The sequence below is a fragment of the Lycorma delicatula genome, chromosome 3 (assembly GCF_047948215.1).
Source record: "Lycorma delicatula isolate Av1 chromosome 3, ASM4794821v1, whole genome shotgun sequence".
NCBI lineage: Eukaryota > Metazoa > Arthropoda > Insecta > Hemiptera > Fulgoridae > Lycorma > Lycorma delicatula.
The window spans coordinates 159,855,539-159,874,396 of NC_134457.1; the positions used below are offsets into that span (position 1 = coordinate 159,855,539).

At 29.5% G+C, this 18,858-nt stretch overlaps 1 protein-coding gene across 3 annotated transcripts in view; it reads left to right on the forward strand.

Moving 5' to 3' along the window:
- Dap160 (dynamin associated protein 160) overlaps nucleotides 1-18,858 on the forward strand; it is a 238,769-nt gene that overhangs the window by 217,755 nt on the left and 2,156 nt on the right. For all 3 annotated transcript variants that reach the window (XM_075360884.1, XM_075360885.1, XM_075360886.1), the window contains 2 exons: nucleotides 1,273-1,353; nucleotides 14,822-14,998. In XM_075360884.1, coding sequence (XP_075216999.1) covers nucleotides 1,273-1,353; nucleotides 14,822-14,998 — 258 coding nt within the window. The remainder of the gene's footprint in view (nucleotides 1-1,272; nucleotides 1,354-14,821; nucleotides 14,999-18,858) is intronic.

The window sequence follows — 18,858 nt, forward strand, 5'->3', positions numbered from 1 at the left end:
CCAAACCATAGGTACACCATATGGCAAAGCCTTCCGTTCACTTTTCAGCCATCCTCTTATACAGAACATTTAGTGCACATTATATGAGGAGCTCACGTCTTATCCTGATCACCAGTTTTACTCTGAAAATACTAATGATATGCTTTTTTAATTAAAGGTGTAATGTTTTTTCTATTTGATTTTACGGTAAACTCACCATATACATAACAAAAAGCATCCACATCATTTACACAATTTTGAGGCATTATGACACTGCACTGTTGACAAACTTAAGACACCAACAATATTGAACAGAATTAATTCATTCCTAAATCTAGTGCTTAATACAAATAACACAGCTATGTTTTCAGCTACATGTTTTGACCTGCACAGACATGATTAATCTTGTCTATGAAGGCTCACTCTTCAGTGTTAGATATGACGTTATAATATGTGACTATGACATGATTTAATTCTTTTTCTAGTATTGTTTATTTATAGCTTACAAATTATGTTAACAAAATTAAACAATAAAAAATGAGCTAACAAAGTATAATATAGGAGCTTAAAATGCTAACTGTATGTTGAAAAATGAAAAAAAATCCTTTAATTAACATTTAAGCATTTTTCAAAAATGGTGGATTATAGAAAGATTCTGAGTTCATATTCGTTTTCAGCATCAGAAAACAAATTAAAATCATGTATCACATGTTAGGAAACAAAAATTATGTTTTTCAGTGTTAGTCACCGATTCAAATTGAAAAGCTTATTATAACCCTCTGATTGTTCATTTATAAAAACAAAATCCTTTTATTGGCAGATATATTATAGATGCATAGTTTATGTAAGAACTGACTGAAATTATATTTTATTATTATTATAATGCTAAATATGAAAGCTACATTCTGCCAAACTCTATGGCAGGATGATAGCAACTCTGTCTTTCATCAGAAAGTCCTGGGTTCAAATCTCAATCAGGCTTAGTGCTTGTCATGTGTTACAAATTTCATCTCTCATAAATAACTGTGTTTGTTTTTTTGCAATCAGTAAAAAAAATAACAGCACTAAAATTATGACAACTTGTTACACATTAACTCCTAACAAGCTTATTTACAGGACTATTTTTTTTAAATTCAAATAATTTTAGCCGTAACATGAGTTATAAATTAAATTCATTCAAAGTTTTAAGCATAAACTTCATTTAAATCTATAATAATTAATACTAGTTATAGAAACAAATTATTACATCCTTTAAATTTTATTACTGACAATAAATTTGTGATTATAAATTAGAACAGGCTCAGTTTGGAGCAGTCGGTCGTGTTTTGGTTGCAGTATTAGAAGGTTCCCACTTGAAGGCATCACCCGCTGCTGGTAAGATGTTTGAAACAACTACCAGCACTAACAGCAACAGCATGATATTATCACAGTCTGTTTAATCAGTAATTAGTACCATAAAGTAATAAATCTGGCGCTTTCTTGTTACTTGATTTAATGACGTACTGTACACATCTATTAATTATATACACGTATTTATTTTATTAATTTTCATTGATTGCATCGTCATCATCATCATCATTATTGTTGTCTTTATATGTTAGTGTGATGATTATCTTTTTAGTTTATTCACTAAATAATAATCTACTTATTTATTGTTTTAAGCCCTGATTTCTGCATGTTTATGCATGGATAATTTTATGGAGTAATAATCTTATCAAGATAATTGGTTTATCTTTTGGCATTATCAAGAGTTTTTTTTTTTTTTTTTTTTTTAATTTATATAATGTATTATATGTGGGTGTTGTTTTTTTTATAATCGTTTAATCCTTTTATATCTTTCATACTTTTTTTGTATTGTATACTGTTCAGTTAAGATACTCTTCTCTTCTGTCAATTTAAAAGTATCTGCATTGATTCTATACCAGCATATTTACTACAGTATTTCATGTTTTTTTCATTCAGGCTCTTTGACAGGTTTTTTCTTGTAAAAGTCATGAGTATTAAGCAGTCAACTAGCTCTAAATGTAATGGTGATTTATAATATACTGTTTTGATTATTTCCCTTAACATGATTATTCAAATAGCTCTGTAAGAAAATTCATCTTTAAGTCTTATCCCATCTAATTATTTATTTTAAGTGCTATTCTTCCTATAGCATATTTATGTTTTGTAAGGTTTGTAAACAAAAATCTAAAAATTTATGAGCCCCATCCTCCTGCAATTCTAGGAATAATGACATAAAATTTCATTTAAATACAATTTGAATAAAATAGGGGACATATAACTATAAAAAAAAAACACTTGGTTGGTAAAGGTGGCATTCTCTTTCTTGAATCATACACTTTTGTTTGTTTTGTACCTAACAAGGTATTATTTTCTCTGTAGTATTTGGTGTTTGGTGTGTATTTTGTGTTACCTACTGTATTTTATGCATGAGGTCAAGCTAATTTTATGTATGCATTTTTCTTTTTATGATGTTCTACTGATTAATTTGTTAAGGTATTCTCACTTCAAGGCTTTCAAGGCTTCAAGGCTTTCACTTCACATATTCATTATTATTTTATTAACTGATTGCATGTGGTTATTAACGTTTCATTATTTCACTCATGTTCATTATAGTTCGGCGGCGGAATCCTCGGGGACTTCTTCGGTTGATTATTATTGAAGGGACTTTTTTCTATTCTTCAGGTACGGAAGGTTGTTATTAATATTTAATGATGGATTTTTTTTAATTGGTTTTATTTATTTATTTTACATAAAGCAAATATTAAAATTTCTTATCACTTAATTAATATTCTATTTTTTTTTTTATCGTTTATTTAATTTTTTAATTAATTAATATAAATGTTGAGGATCATCAGAATGTGTAAGTTTTACATGTATATTAATTATATAATAAATATATTGCATATGTCAAAAATATTCTTAAGAAAATATAACACATAGATTATATTATTACTTTAAGGTGTTCTGTCAGGAAATTCCCAGATTATAATGATTTCTAAGACATTTGAGAGGTAAAGGAAATGCTGTGATGGCCACTGCTTCAAAAGTCAATATGCTGACTAAATACAGTGTTGTACACAGAAATTACGTTTCACATTTTTTCATGACCATTTAAAGAGAACTGACCCTTCTGTCATCCTATTATGACTGTAAAAATTTAACAGCATGTGTGCATAACTTTTTTGGAAAGAAATAGAAGTTTCTTCATTAGGCTTTTTCATATCTAACTTTTTGATCCAAGTGAATTTTTAGTGGCACTCTTCTTTCATGAACATATTGATGAGAATTATTCAAAACATTCACTCCACAATTTAATTCTAAAATCCTAGAAAAAAAATTACATCAATTTTCATTCTTGAAATCTTATGATGGTTACACTATATTATTGGAGCCAAGTGTTCTACAGTATCTTTCATAACTTTAAGGACAAGTTAAAAATAACCGAAAAATCAGTATTTCATGACAAAATCTTTATTTTATACAAGTAAAAATTAAAAATAAAAATAACAGAGATAATGCTACATTATTTTTTAAATGTTTACTATTTTGTATGACCTCCATATGTTTTTAGGCATGCTGCTACTCTATCAGGCATTGATTCAAGCAATTCCAGACATTTTTCTTTCGTCACCTGTTGCCACAGACTTGCGATTTGAAATCGTAACTCAGCCTTATTTTTAGGTTTTCTTTTAGCAAGTTACAGTGCCATCTAATTCCATAAATTCTCAATTGGATTTAGGTCAGGACTACGAGCAGGCCGTACAAAAGTTCCATATCATTTGCATCAAACCATGCCTTGGTAACTCGTGATTTATGACAAGGTGCGTTGTCTTGCTGGAAGATGAAATTCTCACCCAACAGGTTATGGACACTAGGAAGCATAAAGTCTTCCATTGTTTTTATGTACTGTATGCTGTTCATTGTCCCATCCATTATTCTAAAGTGTCCAGCACCCTCTGAAGTTATGCAACCCCACACCAAGACTGCATCTCCATCTTGCACAGCAGGAATGATGCAGGCTGGTAGAAACTTTTCAGTTTTTGTTCGCCTGACCCTAATTTTTCTGTTTGAATACAACTGGAATCTGCTTTCATCAGAAAAGACAACCCTTCGCCAAGCTTCTTTCAACCAATTCTTTGTTTGCTTGCAAAACTGACAACGTTTTGACTTGTGGACAGCGCTTAAAAGAGGCTTTGCTAATGCGAAATGTGATTCTATTCCAGATTCTTTTAAATGTCTAGAAAGAGTGGCAGTACTAACCTGAATTCCTGATTTTGTGCTACTTCTGTCGCTATATCAGGCAAACTAGTAGACCGATTAAGTTTTGATACCTTTATAATTGCTCTGTCTTGTCTCAATGATGTTGTTCGTGGTCGACCAGATCGTGGAAGATCAACGACAGTTTCTTAATCATGATATTTTTTAACAACTTGCTGTACACATGTTTTTGATATTTTTAATTGTTCAGCAATGTCTCTGTATGTTGTATTTGCTTTCCAAAGACCGATTACTTGCCATTTTACTTCTACACTAACACTTTTCTTACCCATTATTAATAAGAAAACTTTTCACCAACCTAACCTCAAAGAAACAAATGCTAATTCATCACTATTTTGGTGGGAAACAGCTGATAATAGTGCCAACTTGACAATTTTAATTACTGTTGGTATGCCTGACACTCTAAGTTGGTGTACCTGACAATTTAAAGTGATTTGTACATTTTTGAACATTACTCTCTTAAAAACAAAAATTGTATGAGAATTTTAAAATCACTTAAGCCCTTTTAACTCAAAAAATAAATTTTCTAGAATTTTTCTTATTACTCTATTGAAAAGTAATTCTTATCACACTCACTAGCCTAGGTTACATATTTTACGAGAAATAGTAATTTCTTTATAAAAAAAAACGGGTTTATTTTAGCTCATTTAAAATATTTAAATGACTCCATAAAATCTGAAGCATCTAATTTAGAAGCTTGCAGTTTTCACCAAAAGATGTATTTTTTAATGCTGTTTCTCACAAACATATAAGATCTGTATGTAGTTATAAGTTTAAAGACAAACCGACAAACAGTTTTTCCAAGTGTCCTTAAACTTATGAAAGATACTGTAAATAAAAAGTTATCCTAGATGGTGTGTACCTGTTTAGAAGCAGTGTCAGGTTGCTATCCACTAGAAACTTTAAATAACTTTTACTGCTCTATAAACTGTCATCTCCCATTGTCTGGCATCATTGCTGCAATAAAAATTGGTTTAGGAATATAGTCCAGTTATAAATTGCAAGATTAAAATAAGCCATTGCAGGTCAGTACAACAAACAATTTTTTTTTACATTATAATTAAATTGATTGCTACACACAGTTTTCAACACACGCCCTATGACAACACATTAATAAATAAACACACAAAAATGATAATATTTATTGAAAATAAATACTGATTACATCCAAAAAAGTTGTCTTTTTTCTTTTAAGTACAGTATCATGTGGCACTTTAGGAAACCAGTCAAGGGTTTTGAGTTAAATAAATTTATAAAAATTTTTATTGTTCAAATATGTGTTTTTGGTAAAATAATACAGCATTAGTACACGCTTTACTTCAAAGTTTGTCTACTTGTACATGTGGATCTGTGCTAATTTGGCTTATGTGACTTATACCTACCTAAACATTGAAACTAGATTTTTATAAAAATGATAGCTTAGCATCTTTTGTGCTGTTCATCTTTAATAACACTTTATTCACATATTTGCATTTATGAAGTGGACAATATGTACTGCATTTTCCTTGAAATAATGGTTTGCTTGAAGAAGGCAAACCTTACATTTTAGATGGATGTTATTATTGACTTCTTGTAAAATCAGTTACTGAAATATTTGCCATCTCATGGCTCCCTTTTTATAATCCACACAGTTCTGTTCACTTTGAAGCAAGAAGTATTAGTAAATATATTCTGACTTCTTAGAAATTTTGTATCATAGTCTCTAGGTTATCTCTAGCGTTCACACAAAGAATTGGACATTTGGTACAAGTGGTATTCCCAGTTTTTGAGGTAATCGAAAGATCATGTTTAATCTTATAATGATGATTTAAAGAGTGGGATAAATCAAAGAGTTTTCAGCCTGCTTCATTACAGTATACATCAACAGTTGATAAAAAATGAGCCCTTTTCTACAAAATTTCCTTAACTCATATCTACCTATAGATTGCATAATTTCCTTTAACCACTGCTACCATCAGTAATTTCTTTCGCCTCATGTTAGTACTTTTCACTGTCCACACTGAATTTAGCCTTGTCATCTTTGTTTACCCTTTTTCCATTTACCAGTGGCTTACTACAAGAAATGGGAAAAAGAGTAATTGGTGATGGTGATTGCTTCACCACAGCCTTTAATAGATATGATCAAGTTTCTGTAAAATTGTATTACCCTTCTTCTTTTGTGCTCTTTATTGCAATTTTTAGTAAATGTAATGGCCTTCAGCTTGCTTTTTTTATAAACCTGGAAAACTTGTCTATGATGTGATGTGGTAATATGATGTGCAATTTTTACTTTTTAGTTTCTTCCTTTACTCGCTAACTTTATTTGCTTAACTTGCTTAGTAACCCCATGAAAGCTTTTAGTTTTGTAATAAAATTATTAAATAGATTTAAAAGTTCTGAATAATTTTTTTTTCATTATGTTACATTTTTTTGTTGCTTGTTTTCCACTGAAATTGCTCGATATTGCTTACACGTATATTTATTTATTTACTGATTATAGATTGATTTATTATATATGGATGTTTAATTAATATTTATGTACAAGGGTAAATTAAATATAAACCGGAATTTTTGTTATCGTTGACACACGGCTAATGGAGATATCTCAGTGTTGTGCATAGGGATGCGTGGAGGGATCCCACTCTTAGAAAGCTATCTCACTACTTTTTTCCCTAGTCAGCATTACAATGTCGAGCAGGAGGTGCCATCGCACATTGCACGATGTATTATCTCTAAATTTCTCACAGCAGAGGGTGTGGTGGATGTGAACCATCCAAAATTTTGAAAAGACTTTAGACACAGTTAGAGAACAACACACTTAAAAAGGCTCAAATGTATGTGATTGGCGTAAGCAGTTTTCAGAAGGATGAGAACTAGTTGAAAATGAAGGTCACCAACATTGCCCAAGGACAAGTGCTACTGCTGAAAATGTTCTCATGGCTCATCACCTTATTGAGGTCAGCTGACAATTAACAATTGCAGAAATTGCTTCTGAAATCGGAATAAGCTATGCCAGTACTCAAGCAATCATTACTGATCTTGAATTTACAAAAGTGGCAGCATGATGGTTCTCATGTCAGAAGCTCTATTGGCTAGAGGTGTGCCAGTGGTTGTTGAGTCATTTTTTTAAGCTGAAGAAGAATTCTTTTTGCATCAAATCATGACCTGCAGTGAAACTTGGGTTAACTATTATTACACCCAGAGTCAAAACGGTTAAATATGGAGTGGCAAGAAAAGGGAAAAACTACACCCATTAAAGCCCAAACTCTGCTGTCAACTGGAAAGGTGTTCTGGCCACAGTATTTTTTTGATTTCAACATTGTACAGTGAATTCTGCCTACTGCCACCAACAACATTTAGATACAGCAAAATTCACATATCATCAAAAAAGACATCAATTTCCAATCTGAGACATCATTCTGCTTTACAACCCATACATCATTCTGCTCGGCCCCATACCACAGCTGAAAGTCAAGAAAAAATTGCATCCTTATTCTGGACTACATTGAAGAAGCACCCTCCATACAGTCCAGACTTATTGCCCTGCGATTATCATTTGTTTGGGCCTCTAAAAGAAGCACTTGGAGGACAGAATTTGTAGACAATGCTGCTGTTGAAGCATTTGTGCACAATTGGTTGACATCATGCCCACCCTCACTTTACAATAGTGGAATCAAAAAGCTATCTATCCACTGGGAAAAATGCATTTCCAAAAGAAGAAATTTTGTAGAAAAATAATATTGTTAGAAATAATAATAATATGTATTTTTATTATCCTTCCAATAAATTATAAAACAAAAATTCTGGTTTATATTTAATTTAACCTTGTATTTTATGCGGTAGTATAGAGTATATATAATAATTACTTTTAATAAATGGAAATACTCATACCTGATAATTTTTTATTTTACTGTTAATATTGAATATTATTTTAATAAATAATGAAAGAAAATTTTCCATATTTTATAAATTCTGAACTATTTTTAACAAAATGAAACCAAGTCAGTAAAAATGGTACTGTAGAATTATTGGAATATTTCAGAAGCTTTCAAGTAATCCAACACAGCCTTATAAAGAACAGTCCAGCAAGAAAAAAAAATATGTTAACATTTATGTTAGTGGGTTTATTTTTAAAGGTAGAACTTGCATTAGTCATCAGAAGAAAAGGAATCCTGTTGCCTAGAAGAGTTGAATACTGAACTATTTAAAAAGTAGAGAAATTTTAATTAAATTGTGACTTGTTCATGTAACTTGTTACATAATATTAAATTACAGAATTCATGAGAATATCTCATTTTAATACCTTTAAGAGAGAGCAAACATATGTGTGAAAACTGAGAGTATTATAAGCTTACTGAACTCAATGTGTAACTATGTTAAAATATGAATTGCTGTTATTCTGTAACTTTTCTCTGTAGATTACTCTAGTTGAGGATGATATTTTATGAAAGGAAGAAGAGCTACTGTAATATACTTGCATTTAGATAGCTCCCTGAAGTACTAGTAGAATTTCCTTTTTTTCTTGTTGAAAATTTTACATTTTTTCAAGGGAAACTTTGTGGAATAAAGATTAAAAGAAGTAGTTACCCAGAATATAATAATGTTGTAATTAATGATTTAATTGGATTCATTAGAGTAACTCCACAGTTTTACTCTGAGATGAGTTTTTTTTTTAAATGCACTTGGTGGAAATTAACTGTTCTTTCTCTAATTATTAGAAGGTATTAAGGAAAAAATCTTTATTTTGTTACAACATGCCTAGTAGTACGCTTGATAAAATAAAGTAAATGCTTTTAGAGACTACTCACAACAAAGATTGGATTCTAGAACCCCATTTTTCTGCAGGTTTCATGTTTTACATACAATCTGCTTTGTTCATCATTAGTATGTTCTATTGAATGTCACACTGTATGCAACCAGTGATATAAAAACATTAAATATTCTTGAAATATGATTCTTTCCAAGACCAAAAAAACACGTTTTTAGTATGTTATTTGGCTGTAAGCTAAAGTCAAAGAACAAAAGCTGCTAAATTTAGTCGCATTAAATTTACAGAAAAAAAATAATGTTATAAGAAAAACTCATCATTTTTTGAAAGATATTTATGGAAAATGATTTTAATATTACAAAGCGGTCCAAAAAAATGTACTCACTGTTTGCTAGTCCATATCTCATGACAAATTTGACTTGACAAGACAATTTTTGGCACTGAGAGAGTATTGGTAGGTGTTCAAAATGACCACCAGCAGCTTCTATACAATGCCCATGGTGCCAAGCTAACACCAAACTACATCTGTTAGTGTATCTGGCGTAATGGCAGCACATGAATCTATGATCTTTTCATGTAGCTCATCAATTGTTGCTGGTTTTTGTCGATACACATCATTTTTGATAGTCCCCCAGAGGGGTCAAATCAGATCAATGTGGATACTCAATAGCAACTCTTTGACCCACCCACTCCGGGTAGAGTTTTATTGAGGTACAACCTGACATCTCGATGGCAGTGAAGCAGGGCTCTGTCTTGTTGCATGTAAAACATCACCATATAGGTTTTGGATGGCAGGCAAAATCCTTGTCTGAAGCATATCAAGATACGCCTCACCAGTTACAGTACCCTCAAAGAAGAAGGGATCAATCAAACCACGCACTGATAGACCACACTGCAAACCCTCTCCCCACCAGTAGATTCACTGCCCTGTCAATATGAGTGTGAGGATTTTCAGGAGCCCTGTAAACACAATTGTGGCAGTTCACTGTACTGTTAAGTTTGAATTGCGTCTCATCAGTCTACACAAACTACCCTGCAAATTCCTCTTCCTCGCCAACCACGTGCTGAATACTATTCACAGTAGTCCATCCTTCAATCTGGGTCGTCCTCATTCATCACATGTAGCAGTTGTGGAATGTACACTTTCCACTTTGCACTCTTCAGAATGCATGCATACTTGAAAGAATACTTGATTGGCTCACCCCACTTGCACGCTCAGATTCTTTTAAATATTATATAATTAAAGATCACTTTCATATAATAAAAAAAATTATATGAAAAAGGAAAAATAAAAGTTAAAAAAAAACACTAGAAAGTGGAATGCTTGCCACTAAGCTGCTGTTATACAAATTTCTTGAACCACTTTAGAGTTTACTCGAAAATTTTTCCAAGTTGGGAGCTGCTATTTTGTATTTAAGATGGAGACCTCCTCCTACCACCTTCCATCAATAAACTCCATTGTAAACTGAAAAGTGCCTTCTTAGTACTAATTAGTTTAAATGTATTTAACTTTTCTCTTTTTTTTAATTAAAAATAACCCCTGCATATCATTTAACTATCATATCATTGAAAAACTGTTTACATCCAAAATTATCTCATATGTATACAGTAAAACCAACCCAAAACAGAATCTGACGGGACCGATTAAGAATTTACACTTTGAAGAGGTTTCTGTCTTGTGGCATTTTTAAAAATCGAGCTAATTTATCGTGAGGTCCAGTGCTGTGAATTATACAAATGTAAAATGAAGTTAGACAAGGATAAACATTTGGAATAATCCAGAAATTATACAGCATATAGAGAACATTAACCACTAATATTCAAAAAAAATTTCAGTTACACTAAAAGAGGATTTTTTTATTTTTACAAGTTAATAATTTTTCATTTAAAAGTAATGTTTAATTAGAAGACATATAACATGATCTAACATTCATTCTAAAATAAAATCATTTTCTAAAATAGTCAGGTATAGTTTTCTGTTTCAATAGTTTACTCTTAGAACTTTCGTTTTCATTAATATTTCTAGCAGTTAGCATATTTTGTCATAAATCATCACTGTTTATACAAATTGCAAATTCTTTTCCAGCTGTGTAATCATACTCAATGCTCTCCGAAACTGTTAATTTTGTTTTCTGTGACCTCTCCATGCCCTTCTTCTTCTGCACTTTTGTTAATCTTACTAGTTTCAGTCAAAATAATTTCACCTGCAGTCTGAAATCCTTCTTCGTTACAAAATCACTATCACTACTCATGTAGTCTTCAGCATGGCCTGATGTTTGACCACTTTCTTGCAACAGAAATCAACTTCACACAGTGTTGTATTGCGCAAGGACATGTATCGGGAACATTATCTTTATCAGTTTCGTGCAGAAATCAGCTTCTTTAAACGCATTTTTAACAGTTATTTGTAATTTGTTTGTATGGTGAAGAGAGCCACCTTAGTGCATCCAGAACAGTAATTTTATGCGTCAGTTCTTGAAGAGATGAACATGAATCCATATTGGCGGCCAGCGACTGTAAATATGTTTCTTATAATGAATTTTTATGCTTTTAATAACGCCCTGATCCATTGGTTGAGTTACACTAGTTGTGTTTGGAGGAAAGAACACAAGTTTTACGTTAGAATAATCTCCATGAGGGTGACATGACGCATTGTCTAAAAACAGTAGAATATTTCTATTTTCATTTAAATTGTAGAGTCAGTTTTCCATTATGTTAGTCATCATCCAAGACTTTTTATTTGCGAACTATTCCAGTAGTAACTCAGCGACATTTTTTATACAGCAAGAGGCTTCCACAATTTACCTGTCACCAATCTTAACCTTCCATTCGCAAAACTGCACACCAAAATAGTCAGTCTTTCCTTGGATTTTTTGCCTTCAATACACTTTTCATTTTTTAAATACAGTATTTTGTTCAGTTAAGCTCAAAAAAATAACCGGTTTCATCGCAATTACCGATATTGTTTGGTTCGTAACCTGCAGTTATTTATTTTATTTTTCCAGTCAATAACTATTTCTTGTTTCTACATCTTTAACCTCGCCTGAAATTTGATTTGAAGAAATAGAATGTCCCACACAAAATTTTTCTAGCCATCCAATAGAAGCACTAAATGTAGTAACTCCTAACTTAGCTGCAATTTCTTTCGCCTGTTGTGCAGGATAGGCGCTGAAATAGGACGATTTTTTGATCTTGCATGTGTAAACCATTTAAATAAAATTGAATTTATTTCTTCATTTTTGCGTTTAATCTGACCTTGATTTTATCTTTAATTTTTAAAATGTCGTAAATTTGTGTTTTTCTACAATTAAGCTTTTCACTAAGTTCTTTAACGTTCATTTTAGAAATTAAGTTAATAACCTCTATTTTGTCCTTTAAACATAAAATATTTTTTCTCAGTATAATTATTAGCATTTTAAAAGAAGAAAATCGCACATAACTAAAACTAAAATAACTTACAGTTTCTAAAGTCTTAGATTAAACTAAAAATAAAGGCACATATGTACTGTGTTTAAACTCTCAACAGACAACAAACAGGATGCGAAACAAACAATTTATTTTTACAGCAAAATGAAAACTATACTGCTGCTTACCACAGTGTTCAAGGCACTAAATAAAATTATTCTCCAAACTGTACATGAATTGTTTACATAAGCTGCCGCCCGATATAAAATTTTATTAATGACCATCGGCTTATATGCTGGAAGTTTGGAGCCAAGAATGTGACAGCATATAATTAGATAAACAACAGTTACAATAGTACTGTATTATAGTAATAATCATATGCTGGATTTATAATTTGCAAATTGTGGGAATGTACAGTCTTTTTTTTAATTTCCTTTTCGTCTTATGGGACAAGATTAATACGCAAATTTAAAAGTAAAATCTATGTTCCATTTCCGTATTGCGAATTGTTCCGTCTTGAAGAGATTAATTTCTATAAAAATATATCAGGACTTGGGAAACTGTACATTTTGCGGAGGTTCTGTTTTGTAGAAGTTTTACACTATATAATAAAAAAAAGTAAGACAGTATTTTTAACATAAAAATGAGAATAGTTAGTATTGCTTACATCTAAATTTTGTTTTATTTTATTTAGTACAAAGTATAGTGTTATAATATTAAACTTCTAAACTGTAAAAAATAATAGAAAAATCTCAATGTGCTAGAGGCAAGTCAATTTTCAGTGTGTTTCATGTTTAATAATGATTTTATTTTTCAATAATTTTAATAATCACATTCATTTTCACAAAATTATGGTAAGATCAGTAAATTATTCTTTCAATAAAATATTTTTTAAATAAAAAATGCTGTATGGTCAACAAGGCATTAATAGAGACAACTATTGTAGGTAAAAAATGAGTAGCCTTTTTTTCTATTATACAGGTCAACTGATTGGTTAACTTTTATTGAAAGCATACCATTGATTTTATGGTTTTGCAGTGTAAACTTAAACTGTTAGGTATGGTGCTAGTAGTATGTAGTTACACAATGCTACTCAATTATTTCATACAAGTTTTTGCCGTTTCTGTGTTTTTGCAGGTTTTAGTTTTATTATCAAATTGTTAAAAATGTTAGTTAAAACCATTTCTGTAATGAAAGATCTCTGTAAAACTAAAAAAAAAATCTTTGGAATTGCCCAGAATTACATAAACTATTTTTATAATTTTGTATTAGAATAAGGTCTGAAACTATTCTAATTAATTTTGCCATAAGTAATGATTATGAAATGTAGGTTCTCAAGATGATTCTGTGGTGTGAGTGGTAGCGTCTCGGCCTTTCATCTGGAGGTCCCAGGTCCAAATCCCAATCAGGCATAGTATTTTTACGTGCTATAAATCATTCATCTCATCCTCTGAAGCAATACCTAACAGTTAACCCGGAAGTTAAACAAACAAACAAAAAAAATAAAGGTTCTCAAGATGAAATATATAAGCAGAAAGTTAAATCAATTGAAAACTGCACTTTGAGAAATCAAATCAGATGTAAGAAAATAAAAAAAAAGATTTAAGAACAGCATTCCTAAAAACCAAGCAGATTTGCTACTCCAATGAGTCTCAATTAAAAAGCAGCTGCTTACAAGTTACTAGAAGGTCCCCTTTGGTATTTCAGATGACAATCCCTCAGTTTCTGTCTAAGTAAGACAGAGAATTTTAGTGAAAAAGTATGAGTAGTATAGAAAAAAATTGACTTCAATGAATAAAATATAAACTAGAGAATCTGATTTTAACATCACAAGGAAAGTGAAGTTCTGGATCAGCCAAGGAAGAAAAGTGTAGAACAGCGATGCTTTTATCATCTCAGTTTATAAATTTTTTTAAGTGTGAGAATGTTATTCAGTCAAATTTTTAAAAAATGCATTAAAAAATATGCTAAATATTGTAGTTCTAGCAGATTATTCTTGCCAGTCTATTTTATATAACTACTAGAGCATTAAAATCACTTTAAGTTAAAATTCTGATTAAGAGGTTATAATTATTATTATAAATCTTAGTTTTCTGCATTGAGTATTGTTTTTTGTTGAAAGAAATATATGTATGTTTAAAAGATTTTTATCAAAATTGAGTTTATTGTAATTATAAGGTTATGATGATAAGTGGTTGCACAGAATTTCAGATTCATATTAAGTTTAGTTTTATTGTACTAAAATTTAATAAATTTTATTTGAAAGTTGTATAAAAATTTTTATAGTTTTTACCATGGAGTATTTTGGCTATGTTAATTTAGTAAATAAAATCAGCATCTGAGTAACATTATTTTCATTTATAAACAGTAAACATAAATAATTATTGAATATTGGGTCTTTTTTAGGTAAGCGTGGTGTGTTTTGTGAAGTAAGCATGGGTTCTCAAGAACATAGAACACCACTTGCAACTGCAAATCCTTCTGAACCAAAATGGAATGCATCGATGCAATTTCTAGTCAAAGATCTTGGAGAGGATGTGTTATGTATTAATGTACTCGATAAAGGACATTATTCTCCTGATGGTTAGTTCTCTCAATTTAATTATTTTTATTTTATTGATCTATTTGTTTAATAAAAGTTTTAATAGACGAAAACTTATGTTTAATTTCAGCAAGTTTTGCTAGCTTGTATTAACATGGATATCTGGGTTTTTCGCTTATGAAAAGACAAAAAATATATATTTAAATTGTAAGAACCCTATCACTTTTTAGTGGTTTGTTGGAGAATTCCTTGTAATCAATTACTATATTAAATTAATTACACATAAATTTATTTATGGGTTTTTTCCTTTTTCTGTGGAGTAAATAATAATTATATCTGTTGTGACAGTAGGAAATTTAAAAACATTTGATTGAAAAAATTAATTATTTTATGAGAAACTTCAGTAAAAGCTCTGCTATAATATTGTATAAATTTAAATGTAGATTTTGTAGGGTTTTTTAATAAATTTTACTTTTTAACTTTACTTTCCTAGTTGACTTAATACAATATAGAAAACAATATTTATCTTCCAACAAGAAATATTTTGGTATTTCTTGATGTTTGAGGTCCCCTGAGCCCAAAAATACTAAATATTTTGTAAATGTGCATGGCATTGGTATATTTTTGTTTTATATCTCATAATCAGTTTAATATACAATAGTAGTTTTTTATTTATTAATTAACTTAAAGTTAAAACAAAATAAATATCAAGAAAAATTACACATCAATCAATAATATAACAATAATTTCAAGCTAGAATAATAAATTGATATACAGCATTATAACAAGAAACACAAAATTGGTATAAATCACTTAATGAAATCTACACATACAGAGATAATGATATAAAATTGGTTACTAATATATTTTGAAACCATAGTTAATACAATATTTGCAATGAACAGGGCTTGTTATATATATATATATATATATATATATATATATATATAACTCAAGACTCAAACCACCTAACTTCAGAAATAAGACAACTCTTACCTTATATTTTTATTATTCATATAATCTTTTACAAAAGCACTTTCCTGGGATCTCGCATCACCAGTCGTATATAATATATTTATATAAAATTACAAATCAAACATAAAAAAATTAAAAGATTATAATTACAATTACATATATAAAAACATGTGAAGTCAATTAAATAAAATAAAAACAAAACATATACAAGGGATATCTCTAAAGTAGAGTGCTGGGAAATTTCTCTCCTTAATGTTGGAAAACCTCTGTCATTCATGGTTACACTAATAATGTACACACTACATTGTTGTCTGTAAGTTGTCGCGTTGTAGTATTTTTGATTATGTGTGAGTTATTGCGTTATAAAATGAATAGAAAAATTGATGTTACCACTGACTGTGAAATACATGGAGTCAAATTTTTAAACCATCAAAACATTAAGCCGGCTGAAATTCATAGGCACTTGGTTGCTGTGTACATTGATAATTAATGAATGAATGAATGAAAGAAACGTCTAAAAATGGTGTGAAAGGTTTAGAGATAACAGAATTAATATGCAAGATGAAGAAAGTTCATGGAGGCCCTCGATAATCACCAAGGATTGGTTGAAACATGTTAATAATGAAATCAGAAAAGATTTGTCATTTTATATTTTTGTTTTTATTTTATTTTATTTAATCGACTTCATATGTTTTTATGTATATAATTGTAATTTTAATCTTTTAATTTTTCTTAAGTAAATTACTATCATATATACAAAATATGAAGTCAGTTAAATAAAATAAGTATGTATGTACAAATATAAAGTCAATTAAGAATTAAAAATTAAAATTAAATTTAAAAATAAAATAATTAGAAAATTTATACCATTTAACCTGGTTAGCCAGTGTTACATTACTGAGTGAATTTGAAATTATTTATATACCTTCTGATTATATCTATTTCTATCTAAAAACATGCTGCCATTGAAAAAAAATATTTTTATGTTTGACATGTCATTTTATATAATTTATATACAACTGATGATGTGGGATCCCGCAAAAGTGCTATTGCAATAAAGAAAATAGAAAAAACAAAAATAAGGTAAGTGTCATTTCATTTACTTTGTAATTCTGTATTTGGGTTGTTCAAATTTTTAATTATTAAAAAAAAAATACAATACTCGTATATATACATCTAACTAGCTCTTTTATTATACATTTATTATCTAGCTCTTTGTTGATGGAAACTCAAGATTTGTCTGTTGTAATATATAAGATAATCAGATCTTAACTATAAGAATTTAGGTTATTTTAGAGATACAATTAGAAATAGGAAATGAATGGGTAGTGTATATATATATTTATATATATATATATATATATATATTTATATATATATATATATAAAAGGTGTATAACAAAGTTTTTCCAGAACTTTCATAACTTATTCTACTCATGAAAATAATGGAAAAAGTTCATTTAAACATATGTCCTAAAATGCAAGTTATGGCTAGTAAAAGATTTCGCTGGGATTTCAGCTACCCTGGTGAAATAAAGTCGTACTAAAATTTTTAGGATGTTATATAAAATTTCACCTCAATGTGATTAACCATTCCCGAGAAATAAATTTTTATGTAAAAAATATAAAATGGCAGATAGCCTGTAAACTAAGCACCTCTAGATATATGTTGATTGAACTTATTTCAATGTGGGGGACCATTCTTGAAATGGTTTTCATAAACACCCTATATATATATATATATATATATATATATATATATATATATATACATAGAAGTTATGAATAGAATCCCAGAAATGTTTATTGGATTAACTTCATTTTATATTGGATGAACCTCCCCTAAGACCGAGTTTCATTATGCAAGTTTCTCATTCATTTAAACTCATTAAATCATTAACTGCGAGCCACCATCTTCTATCTTATAAAATATCTGCATTTTCTACAGTTCTCCATACCTGCATGATATGACAGGGTCACACCAGCTGTGTACAAAACTCTAATCATGGAAACACTTAATAATTAAGTTGTTCATCATTACTTATTTACTGATTCTATTAAATTTTCCTAAAAAACGGTTGGGATGAGGAATGCAAAAATATAATGGGGTGATAAGTTTTCTCAAAAGAGAATAAATTTTTTGTGCGTATCTGTGTATATTTCTTATTTTATGATAAGATAATATTAAAAGTTTTATTTTTAAAGCTTAAAAGCTTTGCTCTAGATTTATAAATGCATGTAACTTATCTTTATTTTACTGATTTTTAAAAAGTTTTTGTTGTTTTTTATAAAAAAAATAAATTTAACCAAGCCTAAATTCAAATAATTTTTATTTTGTAATGTATGACACCTTTAGACATAATTTATTTTAAAAGCCTTATAAATAATAAAACAATTAAGAGAAAAAAATTATAATCACATGCTCAATATCACAATAATTTATGTACGTATATTTATAACCAGCATTTACAAGAGTGTGCTTACAAGGAAGAATAAAAGATCTCATAATTACTGTATTTTACTGTCTTAAGTGTTAGATTAGGAAACTAGATTAACCATTGAACTATTCCTAAAAACTATAAATGTAAGCAGTTTATAAAATATTATCTAAGAAACTTGAAAGCACAGAATATTGGTACATCAAATTAATTTTTTTTCTGTATATTTTTAATTAATTAACCCTACTTGTAAAGAAACCTTTAACAATTTATATCCACGAAATTGTGACTATACATTTCACACAGTAACATCAGACCTCCACATCACTAGAGTAAGAAGAGATCATTTAACTGAAGATGAATGAAATTTATTGTTAGGCTCAAAAGTGGTAATAAAGTTTTGTGATTTAATTTCTATCCATTGGTTTCTTCTATATATTTTTCTATACTTATTTTTCTAATTAAAATTGTCTGATTTATAACAGAGT